The sequence below is a fragment of the Nipponia nippon genome, unplaced genomic scaffold (assembly GCF_047370975.1).
Source record: "Nipponia nippon isolate SJK-2023a ecotype South Korea unplaced genomic scaffold, ASM4737097v1 scaffold_2, whole genome shotgun sequence".
Lineage (NCBI taxonomy): Eukaryota > Metazoa > Chordata > Aves > Pelecaniformes > Threskiornithidae > Nipponia > Nipponia nippon.
Window position 1 is genome coordinate 16506600 of NW_028262336.1, and position 16878 is coordinate 16523477.

Below are 16878 nucleotides of genomic sequence, written 5' to 3' on the forward strand. Positions count from 1 at the left end.
GCTTATTTTTGTGAGCAAACAAGCAACTAGGGGTTTTGTTTGCAAGGACATTTGAACATCTGTGCCCTCGAGAAGGGCTTTCTCATTCATCTTTTACTTACAAGCAGCATAAAACCCAGTCCCCAGTGTTGCCGTATTTGTGCATTTCAGTGTTTCCTGGATGTACTTTTGATGCGTTTCTGGCGTTAACACATTGTAGCGCTGATTGCCTGGGCAGCATCCCAAATGCAGCAGTGCCCGCGCGTGGGGAGGGCTCACATCTGGCAACCTGGCGTTAACACCAGCCCCGGATTCGGGTCTGGGTAACGGCGCGTCGCAGCGGGACGGCCACGAGTTGGCCGAAACTTGGAAAGCCCGGCTGCTATTTTTGGTTGGGATGGGAACAAAAGGCAGCATTTATGCCACTTCCCAAGACGCCGGGTTTCTGAGGAGCGCCCGAGGACTCTCTTTTTCCCATAAAACAAAGGAACCCGGTGTATCCCTGCGCTCTTTTACGACCCCGGCCTCGCAGCCCCACGCCACCACCTTCCCAAAGCCGGGCCCCGCGCCGCCCGCCCCGGCCCCGGCCCCGGCCCCGGCCCCGGCCCGGCAGCGCCCGCAGGCCGGGGGCACCGCGGCCCCGGCCCGGCCCAGCGCCGCCCGCCCGCCCGCCGGCCGGGGGCTGCCCGCCTCCCTCGCCCGCCGCGGGGGGAGCGGGCGGCGGCGGGGCGGGCCGGGGCGGGCCGGGGGCGGGCTCTGGCGGCGCGGAGGAAGCGCCGGGCACCCCGCGGCGGCGGCGGGCGAGCGAGCGAGCGAGCGAGCGGCGGCCGGGGCGAACCGGGGGTGGCGGCCCCCCGCTGATTCTGATAACTTTCCGGGGTGGGGGCTTTTCGGTGTTGCTTCGTGCCCCCCCGCCGCCCCTTCCCTGTGTTTTTTTCGTGCCGCGCCGCGGACGAGACGGTTTCGCCCTTGCCTGCAGCCTCTCCGCCAGGAGCCGTCGGCGCGGAGCGGCGGCGGCGGGGAGCGGAGCGGAGCGGCGGGGAGGGGAGGGAGGGGAGGCGCGGCGGCCGCCCCGCTGCGGGGGCGATGCCCCCGCCTGCCTTGGCGCCTCCCCGTGCCGGCCCCGCCGCCTTCCCTTTGTGCCGCCGGGCCCGGCGCGACGCCTGCCCCGGGAGCCGGCGCCCCGCGGCGCCCCGCGGCGGGAGGTAAGGGCGGCCGCCGCCCCGCGCCCCGGCAGCCATGCGGACCCTGCGGCCGCAGCTGGCCTCCCTCCTCCTCCTCGGTGAGTGCCGGCGGGGCGGGACGGGACGGGACGGGACGGGGGTCCCCCGGGCGGGGCGGGGCGGGGCGGGCGCCCTCCCTCGCAGGGCTCCGGGAGGGGGTCACCCCTGCCGAAAATACCCGGCGCCTTCCCCCAGGAGTTGTCACTGCCCGCGCTGGTCCTGCGGTCGGAGGGAGAAAAATATATATGTACATATCTATATATATATAAAATAAATCGGGGTTTCACCTCCACCTGCAGCACGCCGGTGAGCATCCCGGCCGAGCCCCGCGGGGTCCTGGGCCGGAGCGGGCTGCCGGGGCGTGGGAGCGGAGGGGACGGGCACTGGCGCCGGCACCGGCGCCTCCTCCGCGCCGGGCTCAACTTGGGAGGGCGGGCGGGCGAGCGGCCGGCCCGGGGCTGAGCCGTGCTGGGCTCGGGGACGGCTCGGAGGGGAGCCGTGAGGGTGGGGAGTGAGGGGTCGGTGTTGAGCTTGCACAATGAAGGCAGAGAAAATGCCCGGGGTAAGGCAGGCTGCAGAAAGAGAGTCCTCTTCTTGGCTCTCAAAGAGCGCGTTGAAACGTAGAGGGAAGGCAGTCCCTGCTCTCGTAAAATGCAATTTGATTGCTTTGTGCTGTCTCTCCAAACTCCTCCTGTAGTCCCTTTTTCCTTTTCTGCCTGCGTTTTGTACCCTGTGAACCGTTAAACGTGTGGTTTTGTCCCATCCCACAAGTGCCTGCCCAGGGGATGACCGTACACAGCTCTGTAAAGTCCTGTGGGACCCCGCTGCTGGGTGGGAGATGCTGTGGCAATGCAAGATTCCTTCCTACAAATTTGGGAAAAGCAGAATACAAGGCAATTTAAATGCCTCTTACGTTTTTTGCGGCAGCCCGTGTGCCTGGCTCAGTACTGATGAGTTGATAGGAATGTTTGTGGAAAATACAGTACGGCACCCTCACGCTGTTTGCTGCCTGCGTACGTATAGAGCAACCTCGGAGTTGTTTTGATTTGCCTTTTCACTGGTGAGATTTTCTGCTGGTATTAATGCTATTCAGGGAAGAAGCAGCAAGGCTGGCAATTTTACTGTCTTGAGAATTGTCACATACCTGCTCTGCCAATTTGGAAACAACATCTTTACTTCAATTGCAGTCGTGCGTCCACGTCTCTAATTTGCGTGTGTGTGTGGTTTTTCATGCTCTCTGTCTGTCTTTAGGAAAGAGGAAGAGAGATGACTCTTTGAAATGGTTTTGGAGAGGGTTCAAACTTCCCTTAAACAGTAGCTTTCTTCCTTGCGTTCCCTGAAAAAAAAAAAGCTAAGTTTATCCAGGGTGACTTTGCTCCACGAGTGCAGGCAGTCTGTCGCAGCCTGCAAGATGGGTGTAGACGAACGGCAGTTGCTTGCTGCCTTGGCTTCACACGCTCAATCTCTCCGGTTGAAGAACAATAACACCATTCCGGATTAAGTCTTCCTAATATGGAGCGAGCGAGCGGTCGGTTGCCTGCTCGCTGCTCCGAAGCGCGCCCGGCTGATGCGGCGGCATAGCAGCAGAGGGCATCGTCTTGCCGAAGGCTTACCGCGGTGGTACAGAAGTGGGACCCGCCAGGCCTGCGCTGTACACCCCGCTGTCGGCACTACCCAGCGCCTGGCCGGCTGCCACGGCCGCCCCGGCTCTCTGCTTGCAGGAACTGGCTTTCTGGGTTTGACCTAAAACCGGCTCCAACGTGCCTTCGTCCTCCCCGGGGGATGAGCTGCAAGGTGTCTTCCGTCACCTGGAGAATCGGTTGCTTTTCAGTGGTCCCCAAATCCTGTGGACGTACCTAGTTTGTAAAAACATAGTGCTGGCCTCCCTGCATTAAACGTGAGGCCGTTTTTAACGGTAGGAAGCGTACCACCTGTGTGCTTGGACTTAGTTTTCTTGTGGTGTTTTTCACCTGGATTTCTTTAGACAGTTGATCAGCATTTGCCCAGGTGCTGGTTTTAACAAAACTGGGGATGTGTGACGGTGCTGCAAAGCCTTGAGTTGCACAAAAGCGCTTTAGGTTGCTGTTTGTAAAACTGAGACATCATTTGACTTCATGGGGAAGAGGCTGGAGTAAAAAGCCTTATTTCGTAACATAAAGCTCTGCCTGGCTGGAAAAAGACTGTTGCTTTCCAAACAAGTGATGTTAATGCTAGAATATATGGATAAGGTACTATGGGTTGAGTATGCGGGAAAAGAAATGCAACTCAATTTTTCCGTACCCTTTTGCGAACTCATTAGAATTGCTGAAGGAGGAATCGTGGTTACGGAAAGAGCCGGTGGATGATTTAATGTGATATATCAAGGATTAACTAGCTACTAGAATCCAAGTAACTGCAAAACCAGGGTTTGAAAACCCACATCTGGCACGTGGGTGTAACATTTGTAGATCTCTGCTGTTTTTTCCCCTCTTGCTGCAGTGTTTGTTACAGGGTTCTTTAAACAAGTGGCACTTCATCACAGGAAGTACAAAATGGGAAAATAGAGCAAGTGCTGTAAATAATCCTCATGCAGCGATGAGACCATTAATACTTGTGCCAGCCAGTGCTAATCCTGTGTGTAGTTGCAAGATTTACCTTCTTTTTTGCAGGGATGCAAAGTCTGATACTCCTCATATTTATAGTGTAATATATAGGAAACACAATAGGCTTCTGGGGAATGCTGAATTCATTCATGTCGGTGACTGGTTTATGAATAGTTCTGCTTTTGAGTCTCCTGCAGTCTCCAGAATACCACCTGTGAATGCAATTTACAGCTCTTTGTGTTCAAACATTGCATATGTATATATGTACATAGACTCATTACCCTCTTCCTCTCTCTATTTATGCATAGTAATTGGTGATTTATTTGCGATTCCTAGAGAGGAGTAGAGCCTGCGTAAGGTCTTGAAACTGCAGCTCACTTGTAAATGGCATGTTGGAGTGAAATAACGATGCAGAGACGACTCTTGGAGGAAGAAGGGATGATCTTGAAGGCCCATCTCCCGCAGGGAAAGGGGTGCTGGCCGGGGAGCAGCGGCGGTGCCGCTCAAGTGCTCTGCTGTCGCACCCTCCTGCTCTTCTGCTGCCTGCCCAGGCGCAGGGGTTGGAGAGGGCAGTGGCTGAAACACAAGCCTAGATGTGCTAGAGCTGAAGGCTGCTTGGCTGGAGGGGAACAGACGGAGAAAACGGGAGAGTGGGTGTTTGCACACACAGGGTTTGGGGTTGGTTTTGTTTACCAAAGCTAGCGGCCCAGGAGTGTTGCTGGCACCTCATCTGCTCCTCGATGCATTGCTAGCAACGGTGGCCAAGATCGTGCTTTCTCCATCTGCGTCTGCCCAAAGCGCTCCACTGTGAGCTTCGTTTTGCGAGCCGATTGTGCCGCCGTCGCCGCTGTGTTTGCTGCCTGTAGATCACCGTGGTGCGTGGTGCCGGACCTGCACCAGTCCTGCGTGTGCTGGGGTGGGCTGTGGCTCTGCTGCTTTTGGGGAACCTGTCGGACCGGGGCTCTGCAGATGGCCCCGGCTCTTGCCTCGTTTCTGCACGCGGTTCAGCCGGCTCTCTGGGTTGCCCGAGTGTGGTGGGAAGCTGCCACGGCCGTCGGTGCCGGGCTGGCAGGCTCCGCTCTTGTGCGTCCCCAAATGTAATTCTTCACGGAGGAGACTCCCTCCCTGCAGTCTTGGCCAGACTGCCTGACATCCTGAGGCTCCTGCGAATCCTGTTTATTTACACAGGAGGTTTTGGTTTATGCCAATTGTCCTCTTTTAGTTGACCTTCTGTCAAGTTAGCTGTCTTTATTAAAGCAGTTTTTATTGTAAATCGAATGTGTACTTGAAGACTTTTACCAGACGCATTATATAAAGTGAAAGGCAGAATAAACAGCCCTGCAGACCCACAGGGAGGGGGGCGGGAGAGAGAGGGTCATGAGGAGCTTGGGAAGGAGAGCACTGCTTCTGTGTTGGGAGGCTTATTGAATTTTTTGGACCAGGAAACTGCTTTTTTTGTTTGTTTGTTTTTAATTTAAAGTTCTTCCTTTTGGCTTCTTACCCATACAAAATCAGCCATGGATTCAGCCATTGTCCTAAAGGTTATACAGTCTAGCATGAAGCCAGAGGTGTTTTAGTTGCTTTAACTGAGATGAATCAGAGTGCTATAACCTGAAAGAGTGCAGACCCTGCCCAGAAACTTACAGCACCAGGAAAATTGCCTGAAAGGGAGGAGGAAGCTTTTCAAGCACAACTGGGTTTTCTTCCTGTTGCTAGGGTTCTTCTGCTCGTGATTTGACTTGTCTGCTGGTATCAAGGGCGTTTAGGCCCTCCAGCCAGTGTCTGGAAAACTGCAGTATTGTGATTTGCCTCTGGCTTTTAAGTTGCTAAATACTCCTTAATGATAACCTGCTAAATTGGTTTCGACTCCATTTTTATATTGGCATCTCTTTCCTAGTCAGATAAAATCCTCTTAAGGAATAGTTCTCTGGTTAAATGTTAGGAGACATTTAGCATCTGTTTCTTATCAGCTATGGAGAGGCTAAAACGGAGCCTTTTTCGACAAAGTGGGGTTTGACCAAATTGCAAGGCAAAGAAATTGGGTCTGCAGCTGCCTTGGGTGGATCTAGGGTGTCTGCGTGCATATATGTCATTTCCAGCTCCAACCTGTTGCTCGCCCTGTCTCCTTCAGCGTACTAAGAACATGTTTCCAATGATATACGTTAGTAAGCTTTTTGTCGTTAGGAGGTTTAATTAGCAAATGGCAATGAGACAAGAGGAAATCTTGCCTTCCTAGCTGCTGCTAAAGTCACATTTCAATAAGTAATTGAACGTGAGCACAAAACCAAACCATATAAACTAAGCGATGGGAAGCTTTTCTCGAAAAGGGAGAGGCTTTGGCACTCAGGACTTGTACTATTGCTGCACAGTACTTGCACAAACGCTAAAAAGCAGTGCTGCTACTGAAAGGAGTTGTCCCAGGCTGGTCCCTGGCCGGTGTGGGGAGGGGAGCGTGCAGGCCAGGGTGCCCATGTGAGGACCTGGTTCAAGGGACTTGCTTGGATTGAAAAGTAACTCGGCAAAACCAGTAAATATATAGAGGGACTGGGGAGCTTATCTGACTTCAAAGCGGGTCTGTTTTTCACGTGGTCCGTCAGATGTTTATGGGGGCCCAGGGCAAGGGGGGGTGCTGGGGAGGCAGGTGGCTGGCGAGCACGCTGGATTCATTTAGCTGGGTTAGCCCAGTTTGCTGTTCATGCACCAAGGCCTTGGTACCATGGGTCTGGGGCGTGCGACCAGTTGCTCAGCCCTGCCGAACGGGTGAGGTGAGTCCAGTGTTTGACCACAGCCGCTCTCAGCTCTCAGGAGCTTGTCACCGGCTCCTGACAGAGGCTGCCGGCTCTGCCATGCCTGCTGTTTGATCTGCAGTTTCTGGCTGAAGCCACTGCCTGTACCCTCCTATGGCTCCTTCTTTCTGATTTTACTCTGCTGCTGGTTCCTTGGCGTTTCCAGGTCCATTTCCCGCTCTTGTTGGGCGGTGGTCCACAGGGAAGGAAGAGGTGGCCCACTGTTAAGTGGAGGAGTGGGGAAAAGATGAACCAAGGGAAAGTGCTAGGAGGAAAAGGAAGGTGAAGAACCCAACTGATAAGAAAGATAGATAAGAACAGGCTCTGGAGGATGGATCTTACCAAATGCTGGGCCTTCCACCACACCTGTAACTTTTACAGCATCAAAGGCTCCTGAGTACAAAAGAAATGGAGATAGTGAGGATCCATCCTTACTTGTCCTCTTGTTCCTGAACCTGCCACCGCTCTTGGCTGACTTCTCCTTTCCTACCAAGCTACTGATGCCATTTGGGACTCGAAAAACCATCTTGCGCTTCTCCTGTCTCTTCCGATCTTGGCAGCCATAAGACTTTGCCAGTCAGGAAGGGCTGAGGCTGCTGCTGAAGTGCAGGAATAAGGAGATTCCTGTGCAGTTTCTGGCAACAAAGTTGGCCCCGTTGGGATAGCAGAATCCATCCGAATCCAGAGCGTATGCCACAAAGCAACTGTATGGCCATTAGCGCTGTCGAGCGTTACTCTAATGCCGGTTGTTTGGTTTGGTGTTCTGGGTTTTGTTTTTCTGGCCCTTGCAAAACAGCTCATCGGAGGGATGACGTGGCTGGAGGTGGTTTTGATGTAGAGCTGTTGTGGCGCTGCTAGGATTTGTTTTGTTTTAACTAGTGGCATGAGTCTGGAATGGGTGTTGTTTGCCCGGTGTTCCTTACTCTGTACACAAGAACGGATAGCTTCGCTTCCCGGCAGATGCGTTCCCCTCTGGAGTCGTGATTACAGGGAAATAGCAGGGAATGGGTGATGCATCTGGGGTTTTGAGGATTTTTTTGTTTGCTTTCTTGGTGGTTGTCCATCCCACCCCCCCCCCCCCCCCCCGCCCCGGCTGCATCCCTGATCTCTCTGCCTGAGGCACACTGTCACTTTTATAGCTTTTGGCCTTTGTATAGAAGTTGATAAGCTTGTTAAAGGGAGCTGGGAGCACGGGGTGAGGTAGGTGCCGCCTTCTTCTGTGGACTCTGTAGCGCTAAATGTCTGTCCTGTGTTTGAGAGAAGCTCAGCACTGACCCAGGCTGCAGTGTGAAATGGATGGTTTCTGGGCATTCAGAGAAAGGGAGGTTTGAAGATGAGATACTGAGCCCCAAAAAAGGAAAAACGTTTCTGTTTGTCTCTCAGGGAAAGAAGAGCTCCGATCTCTCATTAGAGCGTGGGTATCAAGATTTGGCTGCTTAGATAAATTGAGATTCTGACTTGTTGGATGAATCTTTCTGTCTCCATTCAGCACCATCACCAGGGACACAGGGATCTGCCCAGGTTCCTCCAGATCTCTCTGAAAGTGGAGCTGGACCTCGAGTAAGAGCCACAAGAGAAGGCAGGTGCTTGTTGCCAGAAGTCACCTAGAAGCTCTTTACTCCAGAAAACTGTGCTGCTGGAATCTGGCACTTATTAACTCAAGTTACCCAGTACCTAGGATCTAGCCAAAGGGCTGTGGCTGGGTGCCAGGCTGAAATTACCAACCTGGGTGTCAGGCCTTGTTGGTTCCTTCTTGCTAGCTTGAAATAGGAGCTCCCAACGAGCATGTGTGCCAGCCTTTCTTCTAGTCATGTTTCTTCTTACAGCTTTGTAAAGTGTTTGAGGTAATTACAGTACTTACTAATATTTATTCCCTTCTTAGCAATTATCTGAATTCATTTATCTCCGGTGTGCTTTCAAAGTACTCTGCCCCCTCTCACCATATCATTTCGTCTCCTTGGCTCAGAGCTTTCTGCTCCCTCCCTTCTCATACAATCCTTGGTCCTCGCCTTCCTCCACCTCCTGAATATGCTGTCAAGCTTTGCTTTGCTCTCCTGGAGGTTTCCATACCCCGTCTTCCTACTCTGCTGTCTAATCCCGTTACAGAGGAGGGATGTTTGCTCCCTCTTGCAGGGGATGATTGCTTAACCACCCTGCCAGGTGCTAAGATGCTTAGCAATGAAGGGCATGGATACCAAGAGAAACTGGGCTGGCATCGTGCCATCTCCCAGCTTTCTGCTGACTGCTTGTGGCCTGCAGACAATATCTTAAGAGCTCCTGCTGAAGGGTTTGACCTTTATGCCTGCAGTGTTACCTGGTGCCTACAGCAGGAGCCACAGCATGCAAATTCCAGTGCTTTCTTCTGACTTGTGATAAAATTGGAGGCAAGTCTCTCTGTCTCTGCTCTTGGCTCCTTGAAGTAGAAAGAGTGGCTTAAAAGGCGTCATGGGATTTTTTTTTTGAGGAAAAGTGCAGCGTTAGGGCTGAGGTTTTGCTTGCTGTCGTTAAGCAAGTAGGCTGCTTTTTTCTTATACGTGTTGGGAGCGTAGCATGGAAGAGATTGCTCTGCCCTGATTGATTTCACTCTTGGTGTTAGGAAAAGAAGAAAATTGATTTTTACTTTGAGCTCTATGGTGTTACTTACCTGCAGAAGCTGTCTCGCTTATCCTACGTGAATGGGACCAGCCTCTCCTTGCCACCCCGTTATGCTCTGCTTGTGGGGCATAGCCCATGTGACTGTAACTGGGAGCTGCTGTGATTCGTTCCAGCCATCAGTGTTACAGCAGCACAGTTAATCTATGGGTCACTGGCATGTAAGGAGCTGTTAACGTCTAATCAGTCCCATGCCATGAGCTAGTCGGCAGTTAAATCTAATCCAGAGTGTGTAGCTGCCAAATGCTTTAAGTCGCCAAGCACTTGCTCCTCTCTGCTGCAAATAAGGCAGACTTGAACAAGAGCAGCTTCAGGTGCCCTGCCTGTGAGCAGGGATCAGAGTTCAGCCTCGGATGCCTGTACTGCAGAAGGGCAGAGGTTGTCCAGAGTCTGAAGGGCTGCACGGTGGGTGTAGATCTACCTGCCTGTAAATCCATCTGATATGTAGATATCAAAACACCTTCCTTTTTCTCATCTTAGATCACTCTTTCTCCCACCTCCTTCCCCTTGCCTAGACGTAAGGAGAGGTTTGTTCAGAGGTGGCCTCTCATGTACTGCTGTTGTCATTAGAGTACAGAGGGATCCTGTCTGCCTTCTTGCCTCTGTTTAAGTCTTGCCTGAAATGCCCAGTTTTGATTTCTTCTTTCCTCGTTTCTGCTGCTCTTACACCCCATCCACTCCTCTTGAATTTTCCGTTTGTGCCTGCAGGGTCCCTCTGCAGCCGCAGGTTAACCCCTTTCCCCTCCATAGCGAGAGCTCTCCCATGATGTGCTTGGACGTACACCTCCTTCCACTGCTGAAGGTGGGAGAGGTGAGGCTAAAAAACTTGCTTCCACTGCAGCTTCCTCTGCCTTTGTGGGGCAAGCCATGGGAAATCATCTCATTTATCTTTTAAATGGAATAACCGCAGAAGTAAAGGATGAAGACTGCCCGTTGCTATGCACACGGGTCTGGTGTTGGTTTGCTTTGGCTTTGGCGTTCCCAGGGAGCTTGGCAGGGGACCCTCGCTACCCTGCAACCACCATGCGAAGGAAGGGCAGCGCTTACTGCAGCAGTTGTTTGGATTTGTGCCTGGCCCTGGTGCTTGGACTGACTTTTTTTCAGCCTTTGCAGGGGAGAAGGTGGCAGCGAAATGTGTGGTGGGAAGGAGGTTGGCTTCCTCCCGGTGAAGGGGGTGAAGCCATCTGAGACTGCCCTGAGCTGCGTGGGGTGGCGTAGGGCAGGCGAGGGGTCAGTCTTCGAGAGGCCTGCCCCCTCTTCTCGGAGGCCTGCCCATGCTGGGCTGGTGCCACCCTACTTCTGGCTCTCATCTGGATCACAACGCTGTGTAGTTCAGTCTGTCCCCGTCTTTTGGCTGGCTTGTTTTGGGGGAGGATGTAAGGATGAGAGGGGTGAGTGTGAGGGAAGATTTACTGCGTGTCAAATACCTAATAGCTGCTCTAGCAGATCCACTGGGATATGTTACTAAAAGCATCTTAATGATCTCGATGTAATGGGTTTGAGCCTTGGAAACCCACTTGCTGGGAAGGGCAGCCCAGGGCTTTGTGCTCAGCTCCTGGAGGAGGAGGGCTGGGTTCCCGGCAGGGGTCGGGGCAGGCAGCAGGAGCTGGCTCTTTGGGGTGCCGGCAGGTACGCATCCCTCCCTGAGAAGGAGCCGGAGGGGAGCCATACGCAGGGCTTTGGCATGGCAGAGGAATGACTTGGGAGGCTTGGCCAAGCACCAACTACCGCTGTTACCTCGGAAATGTAGATTACCAGCGATTGGAGCTGTGTGGAGGCCAACTGAGTCCCTAAAGAGATGTAATCTAAGGAAAGGGTAATTTTCTTTAGAGACATCTGGGTGTTGGTGGAAGAGGAGGAGATGCACAGAGGAGCGTGGCTGTAGCTGAGGCCAGCAGCCTCTAAGCCTGGGCACTGGCAGCACATGTGGGAGGGAGAGGTGCTGGGGGATGTGGCTCCCACCCCAGCTGCAGGAGCAATACCTGCCTCTGCGCCTCCCATTTCTTCTAACCACTGCTGTTCCTGAGGTGGCAACATCTAGCCTCCTCCTCCAGGCACTGGCAGTGGCTTGAAAAAGAGGTGGGCTGTTTCTCTCCTGCAAAAATGATGGAAGCAGGGGTCGCGTGAGAAAGGAGGGTTCATCAGTCCTGGAAGATGCCATGAAGACCCCCCGAGATCGGTGGGGGTGATGAGGAAGGGGTAGAAATGAGGGTGGGAGACAGCAGGAATCCAGTTTTCCAGTGGATGGACGGATGTAAAAGAGATGCATGTACGTGATCCCAAAAGTGCTGTGGTAGAGGTTCTCTGTAGTTACTGGGGTGATCAGCATCAGTTTCTAAATCGTCCTCCGTATGTGGATGCGAGTCTTGAGTGTGGGTGGGGTGAAGCGAGGCTTCTGGGGAAGTATGCTAGTGGGAGGCCAAAAATAAATTATCAAAAGAAAGAATTGAGAAATTAACAAAGCTAAACAGATGTATGCAGCTCTAAGAAAAGGGTGTCGTATTTGAAAGCATATTTTTGAAAATCCATTTGCTTAGTCATCTTACAGATAATTTTGCTATTTTTACCTTCTTTGCTCTGATGACACTTCGCTGTCTATATAATGGGTTTAGCATCCGCATTCTTTTCTAGTGTACTGGGAAAATGTATCTGCTAATTTTGAGTTGGCTTTGTAGAATTGCTGTACCTCTTGGCTGTGAAATAAGTCAAATACTGTTCTTAAAACTATTTTAAAGGAGCATAGCTGGCATTATTTCCCTTCTAACCCTTTTTTTAACCCACCTCCCATGTTCGCAATCAAATTTGAATAGAGAATATATTCCCTTGCCGTTTCAAGTGTAATAAGGACTGTGCTCTCAACTCCCCCAAACAGAAAAGTAGCGATGTTTGGGTTAGCACAGTAACCTACTGGGGAATGAATGCAAGATCAAGGGCATTTGCAGATTTTTATTTCTTTGTGTTTGCAGGGGCTGTGGCGTTGCTAGCAGGTTGCTCACAAATGGTGGCTTAGATTACCTCTCTTGCAGGCAGCAAGATTTGCATCTTGCCATTCCTATTCGATCTGCAAGTGATGATGAGAGCTGTATACTCGAATTCAGATTTTCTGAGTAGCAGTCTGCAGTGATTAGGGCAGTGCTTAGACCCCAGAGGGTTTTTCTGTGTTTTCATCCTGTTTCAGTAACTGTGTCTCTTGTTATCTTGTTCCTGAATATTTTCTCTTGTAAGAGGAGACGGTTTGTTGCAGCTGTTAAACCTCAAATGTCTTGAATCTCCCTTAGGGAAGAGGAAGAGTTCCTGAGGTTTCGGCATAAGTAGAGTATAGAAACACCTATGTATTTTTTCCCAAGTATACAGCCAGGAGGTATTATTGGTGCTGTCCTAACCAGCTGATGGACTCTGGCTGGTTCAGCCTGTGATTCCTCCCTCTCGCTCACTTGCTATGTTGAAGGGGTTTAGTAAGGGAGCGGGAGTTTCTTTTTTCTTTGCCATGCAATAGTATTGGATGCCTCTGGTTGCTTTTGTCAGAGCAGTGTAGCTAGGAGGTGTCAAAGGAAATTACGGATGTTTGTTCGGTCTCCTGGCTGGATGTAACCATGCAGGTTTTAGTGAAATGTGCATTGAATAAACATTGGGTAGGTCTCCTAGGACGAGCACTGCCTGGAACCCGGTGGTGGGAGCTGTGCTTATCTTCATGGCAGGATTCAAAAAAAAAGAAGTTTGTATGAGAAGAGTTTTGCACCCTGTGTTTGGTTCCTATCGGTTCGGTGGTGTGTAATGTTCCTCCTTATGTTCCCTTTAAAGCCAGCCGGCCAAACTTAGGAGAGGATTATCTGAGTAAAATTCTCTAAAGCCTGTATTGCTGTCAGAATTCCTTCTTTCCCCCTTTTTCACGGTGCCAGTGGCTAACCTGGGCCCAGGAGTGACCCATCGCCATACTAACGTGCTGGGGTTAACCCCTGGGCTTGTCAGAGCCCCTCGGTCCCACCTCGGGAGGCGGGCTGGGCCCCATTCATGCCGCTTTGTTGGGCGGCAGTGGGCAAGTGGGCCCGGGCCCGGCAGAGAGCCAGTGAGGCCGGAGTTGCCTTGGGGCCACTAGTGCCCCTTGTCTGCAGCTGTGTCCCGGGTGGAGACATCTTGGTGCCTTCCCCTTCATGGCCTGGCCTGAGACAGAAATCTGGGTCAATGCGTGCCCCAGTCCCCTCGCTCCCGCTGCCCCCTCGGGTCGTCCTCCCTCCTCACGGGGAGACCCAGGGGATGCCGTGGTGGCAGGGAACCCTGGCAGGAGCGAGTGCCATGTTCCCCAGGGCCTGGCGGGAAGCAGGCGGCTGCGGTGGGCCTGAGGGCACCTCCCCAGCCTGCGATGGCTGTAGCTTTGGGCGCCCGGAGTGGCTTTTGCATGCTTTGGGACATTTACTGGGAGCAGCCATGCGCCAGTGGTGCCCCGGCCTTGCCTTGCAAGCTTGTGCATGGCATTTAATTTTGCCTCCGTGTCTGGAAGTGGTATTTCATAGCTGCCGTGGGCAGGTACTGACGAAGCTGTGCTAGTGGGTGCTTAAATGCAACCCGTGTCAACCCTCACCACTTGCAGTCCGCTGCAGTAAACTGAGGAGGGGGGATGGCATCAGCGGCTCCTTTGGGCTTGCTCTTTCCAGCTTCCTGGCCCTGCTCCCTCTCGCTCCCACCCTGCTCCCTGTCTTTGTGCTGGTCTCCTCCAGCTCTGCCAGTCCCCGACAGGTCTGGAGCCTGTGTGGCGTTTTGGTGCGGTTGCTGTGTCTGTTCAACTTGCATCAGTCAGTTGCTGTTAAGGCTTATAATCAGTGTAAAATCTCTGGGGCAGAGGTATTTACAGAGAAAACCCCCACCCTTCTAGACTTGCATCAAACAAGAGTTTTATTCTCATTAATTGAATTCCTCTAGAGTCTGATAACTTGGGCATGTTGAAATCGGATAAATAAAAAGCCTCCCTCCCTGGTAGCTACGTAAGCCTTTCCTTAACTCCCTGATCAGAGGGGACTAGGCTCTGCTAAGTAAGTAGCTGAAGATCAAAACTTCTGCATACGTCTGCTCATCAGGGAGCGTAGGCTGGAGGATGCTCAGTGCGGTGTATCGGCAGAGGAGGGGTTTACCTCACATCCCCCCCTTTTCTCAGTTGATTGGGAAAGATTGTCTGTTCAGTGACAAATGCTGTTTAGTCACCCCCAGGCACGTAGTCTGTGTCTAGAAACCGGGACTGTGCTTTCTTCTAGACCTACAGATAAACCTGCACCCCTACAAAGGGGCAAGTCTGCTGTTGCTGAAGTCAGGGTGTATTGCCTTTGGAGCATCTCTCGGGCCGCGCTGCCCTGTCTTGTCACGTGGGTGCCAAGACGCGTTGCTCTGGGAGGCAGGAGGGCGTTTGGACTTGTGCCCGAGGTGTGGTGTTGCTGAGCTGATGCTATAATCCTGAAAAAATCCAACTTGCAGCTTTTTCCAGACTCCATTCATCAAGTGAGACTTGCGGTCATTAAGGTCGTGTCCCTTTCTCCACTGCATCTCTTGCGTGTAGTTCTTGTGTTGGTGCCGAAGGCTGGGGCCCCTCTCGTTCAGCAAGTGCTGTTGGTTAGTCCAGGATCCTTCTTCCCTGTGCCTAGATCATCCATGCCATAGCGAGGTACCTGTCTTGCCAGCCAGCCTTTTGCTTGTCTTGGTTTTCAGCCAACACCACTCTCCCCCTTTGGGGTCTTTCTGCTTTCCCCCTCCCTGACCACCCCTGGTGCTACCTTTCTTCTTGCACCCTGGACTTGGATTTCCCCCCACCCCTCTTCTTTTGTCAGTATTTGTCCCCCATAGCTGCTTACACCACCAACGCAGTGGCATCTGCCTCCACCCCTGGGACACTTTTTCCTCCCTCTCTCCTGTCTCCCAGCCCCACCATCTGCTGTCTGTGCTCCTGCTGTCGTGCAGCGGCGCGCCGCCGGCATCAGTCCCCCAACCGCACCGGCCTCCCCATCTCAGAGAGTGCTTGGCTCCTTCCCTCTGCCTCGTTCCTCATCAACGCTTTTACTTCTCTTGCTTCACTGAATGCCACTAATGCTACTTTCCCCCCTCAGCCTGGATAGCCCCTTCTCCACCTTCAGATTTGCTCCTCAAACCTTAGAGACTTTACAAAGAGGACTGGCATACAAATAAGGGCCTGCCTTTACCTGGGGGTTTGCCCTGTGGTCCCCTCCTTCTCCGTGCTTTTCACCGAGGTAGATTTTCTAACCCTTTTGCTTCCCTTAAGGTCTCAGCTCATTTTCCCTTGTCTCTGTCGTTTGCTTTGCTACTCGTAGCCTCTCTCTCAGTGCAAAGCTGCTTTATCCCCTCCTCCTTCAGCAGCTGCTCTGTCCTCTGCAAGCCCCATGGGATGCTCTGTCTGGAGCTCTTGCCTCCCAGCTCTCTGCTGGTTTAGTCTGTCTCCATGATTTACTTTGCAAGGGTTTTCTTAATAGCTCTACGTCTCAGTCATGCTCCAGGATTACCTTCCTTGACTTAGCGATTGCCTTTGCGATAACTGGTTTTGGTCTCTTTCTGGAATGGTTTCCTCCGCGTCCTGGTGTCTTTGCCGTCTCCTGCCTCTCTAACAGAGCTTTTCTTGCATCCTCATGACTATACCCTGCCCAGCTTCAGGGTCTGGGTTTTTGTTATAAGGTCCTCTTTCTGTTATCCTGTCCACCACTTCCTATAGTCCCTGCCTCTTGGTAATTTTATCCACTAATAAAAATGGGACTGGCCTCTCTCTGCTGATGTTATGAATTCATATTTCTGTTCAAATTAAAATCTTGACCTCTCTCTCGGGTGCATACTTATGTGCATGTTCACCTGAGTCTTTCTGCTTGAGAAGTGTAAGCTGCAGCACTTCCTATCCATCTCTGCCTCTGAAATTTGTTCAGGTTTTTTTGTTGTCTGCTCATTCTCCTGAACTCTCAAATTAGTTCCTTCTTCTCTGCCCTGCCAAATGCAAGATGCATGTCTTCCCTTTAAAAGCCCTTCTTAACCTTGTTCTACCGTGTCTTTTCTAGCTGCTCTTCCCTCTGTGTGGTTTTCGATTCCTAGCCTCTGCCTCTTCTTGGTTTTCCTCAGGCTGGGTTCTCAGAGAAAGATGGCTTATCTGATCGTGCTGCCTGTCTGCCGCCCCTTCCTGGATAACCTGGCAGCCCTTTGGCCGATTTCACTCAAATTTGATGGGAGTAGAGAGCTTGGAGATAAACGAGTTCCTGCAAGTCTTGTGAAGAGTGGGTGGCAGAGCTGGGGGGGTGGCAGGGGACTGAAGGAGACGGTTTTCTTCAAGGGCTCTAGCAGTGCCTCCAAATGACTGTGCCAGCCGTAGCAAAACCTCCAGCTGAAGCTTGCAGTCAAATCATTAGTCTCGGAGACAGCCTCCCTCCTGATGGCATAGGAAGCTAGGCTTCATTAAGTCCCTTGCTCTTAGGGCTCTGTGCTAAAAATGGTGACTTGGAGCCCTTTTATTTTCTTCCGTGTCCTTGGGAGTAGCCTGCAGCAAGCAGCCGCAGCACTGCTTCACCTGATGCTTTGCCCCAAGGCCTGTTAGGGACCCGCCATCAGGGTCTCCAGGCGGAGAGAGACCATGGCGCTTCCTCAGGCTGCCTTGCTCTCTCCTGCTCCCCAGCCTCTCTC

The 16878-nt window shown here is 52.4% G+C and overlaps 1 protein-coding gene across 2 annotated transcripts in view; it reads left to right on the plus strand.

Annotated features, from left to right (window-relative positions):
* The first annotated feature begins 772 nt into the window (after nucleotides 1-772).
* IGSF3 (immunoglobulin superfamily member 3) overlaps nucleotides 773-16878 on the plus strand; it is a 100561-nt gene continuing 84455 nt past the window's right edge. For both annotated transcript variants that reach the window (XM_087758392.1, XM_087758393.1), the window contains exon 1: nucleotides 773-1261. In XM_087758392.1, coding sequence (XP_087614518.1) covers nucleotides 1219-1261 — 43 coding nt within the window. In that variant the 5' untranslated portion in view covers nucleotides 773-1218. The remainder of the gene's footprint in view (nucleotides 1262-16878) is intronic.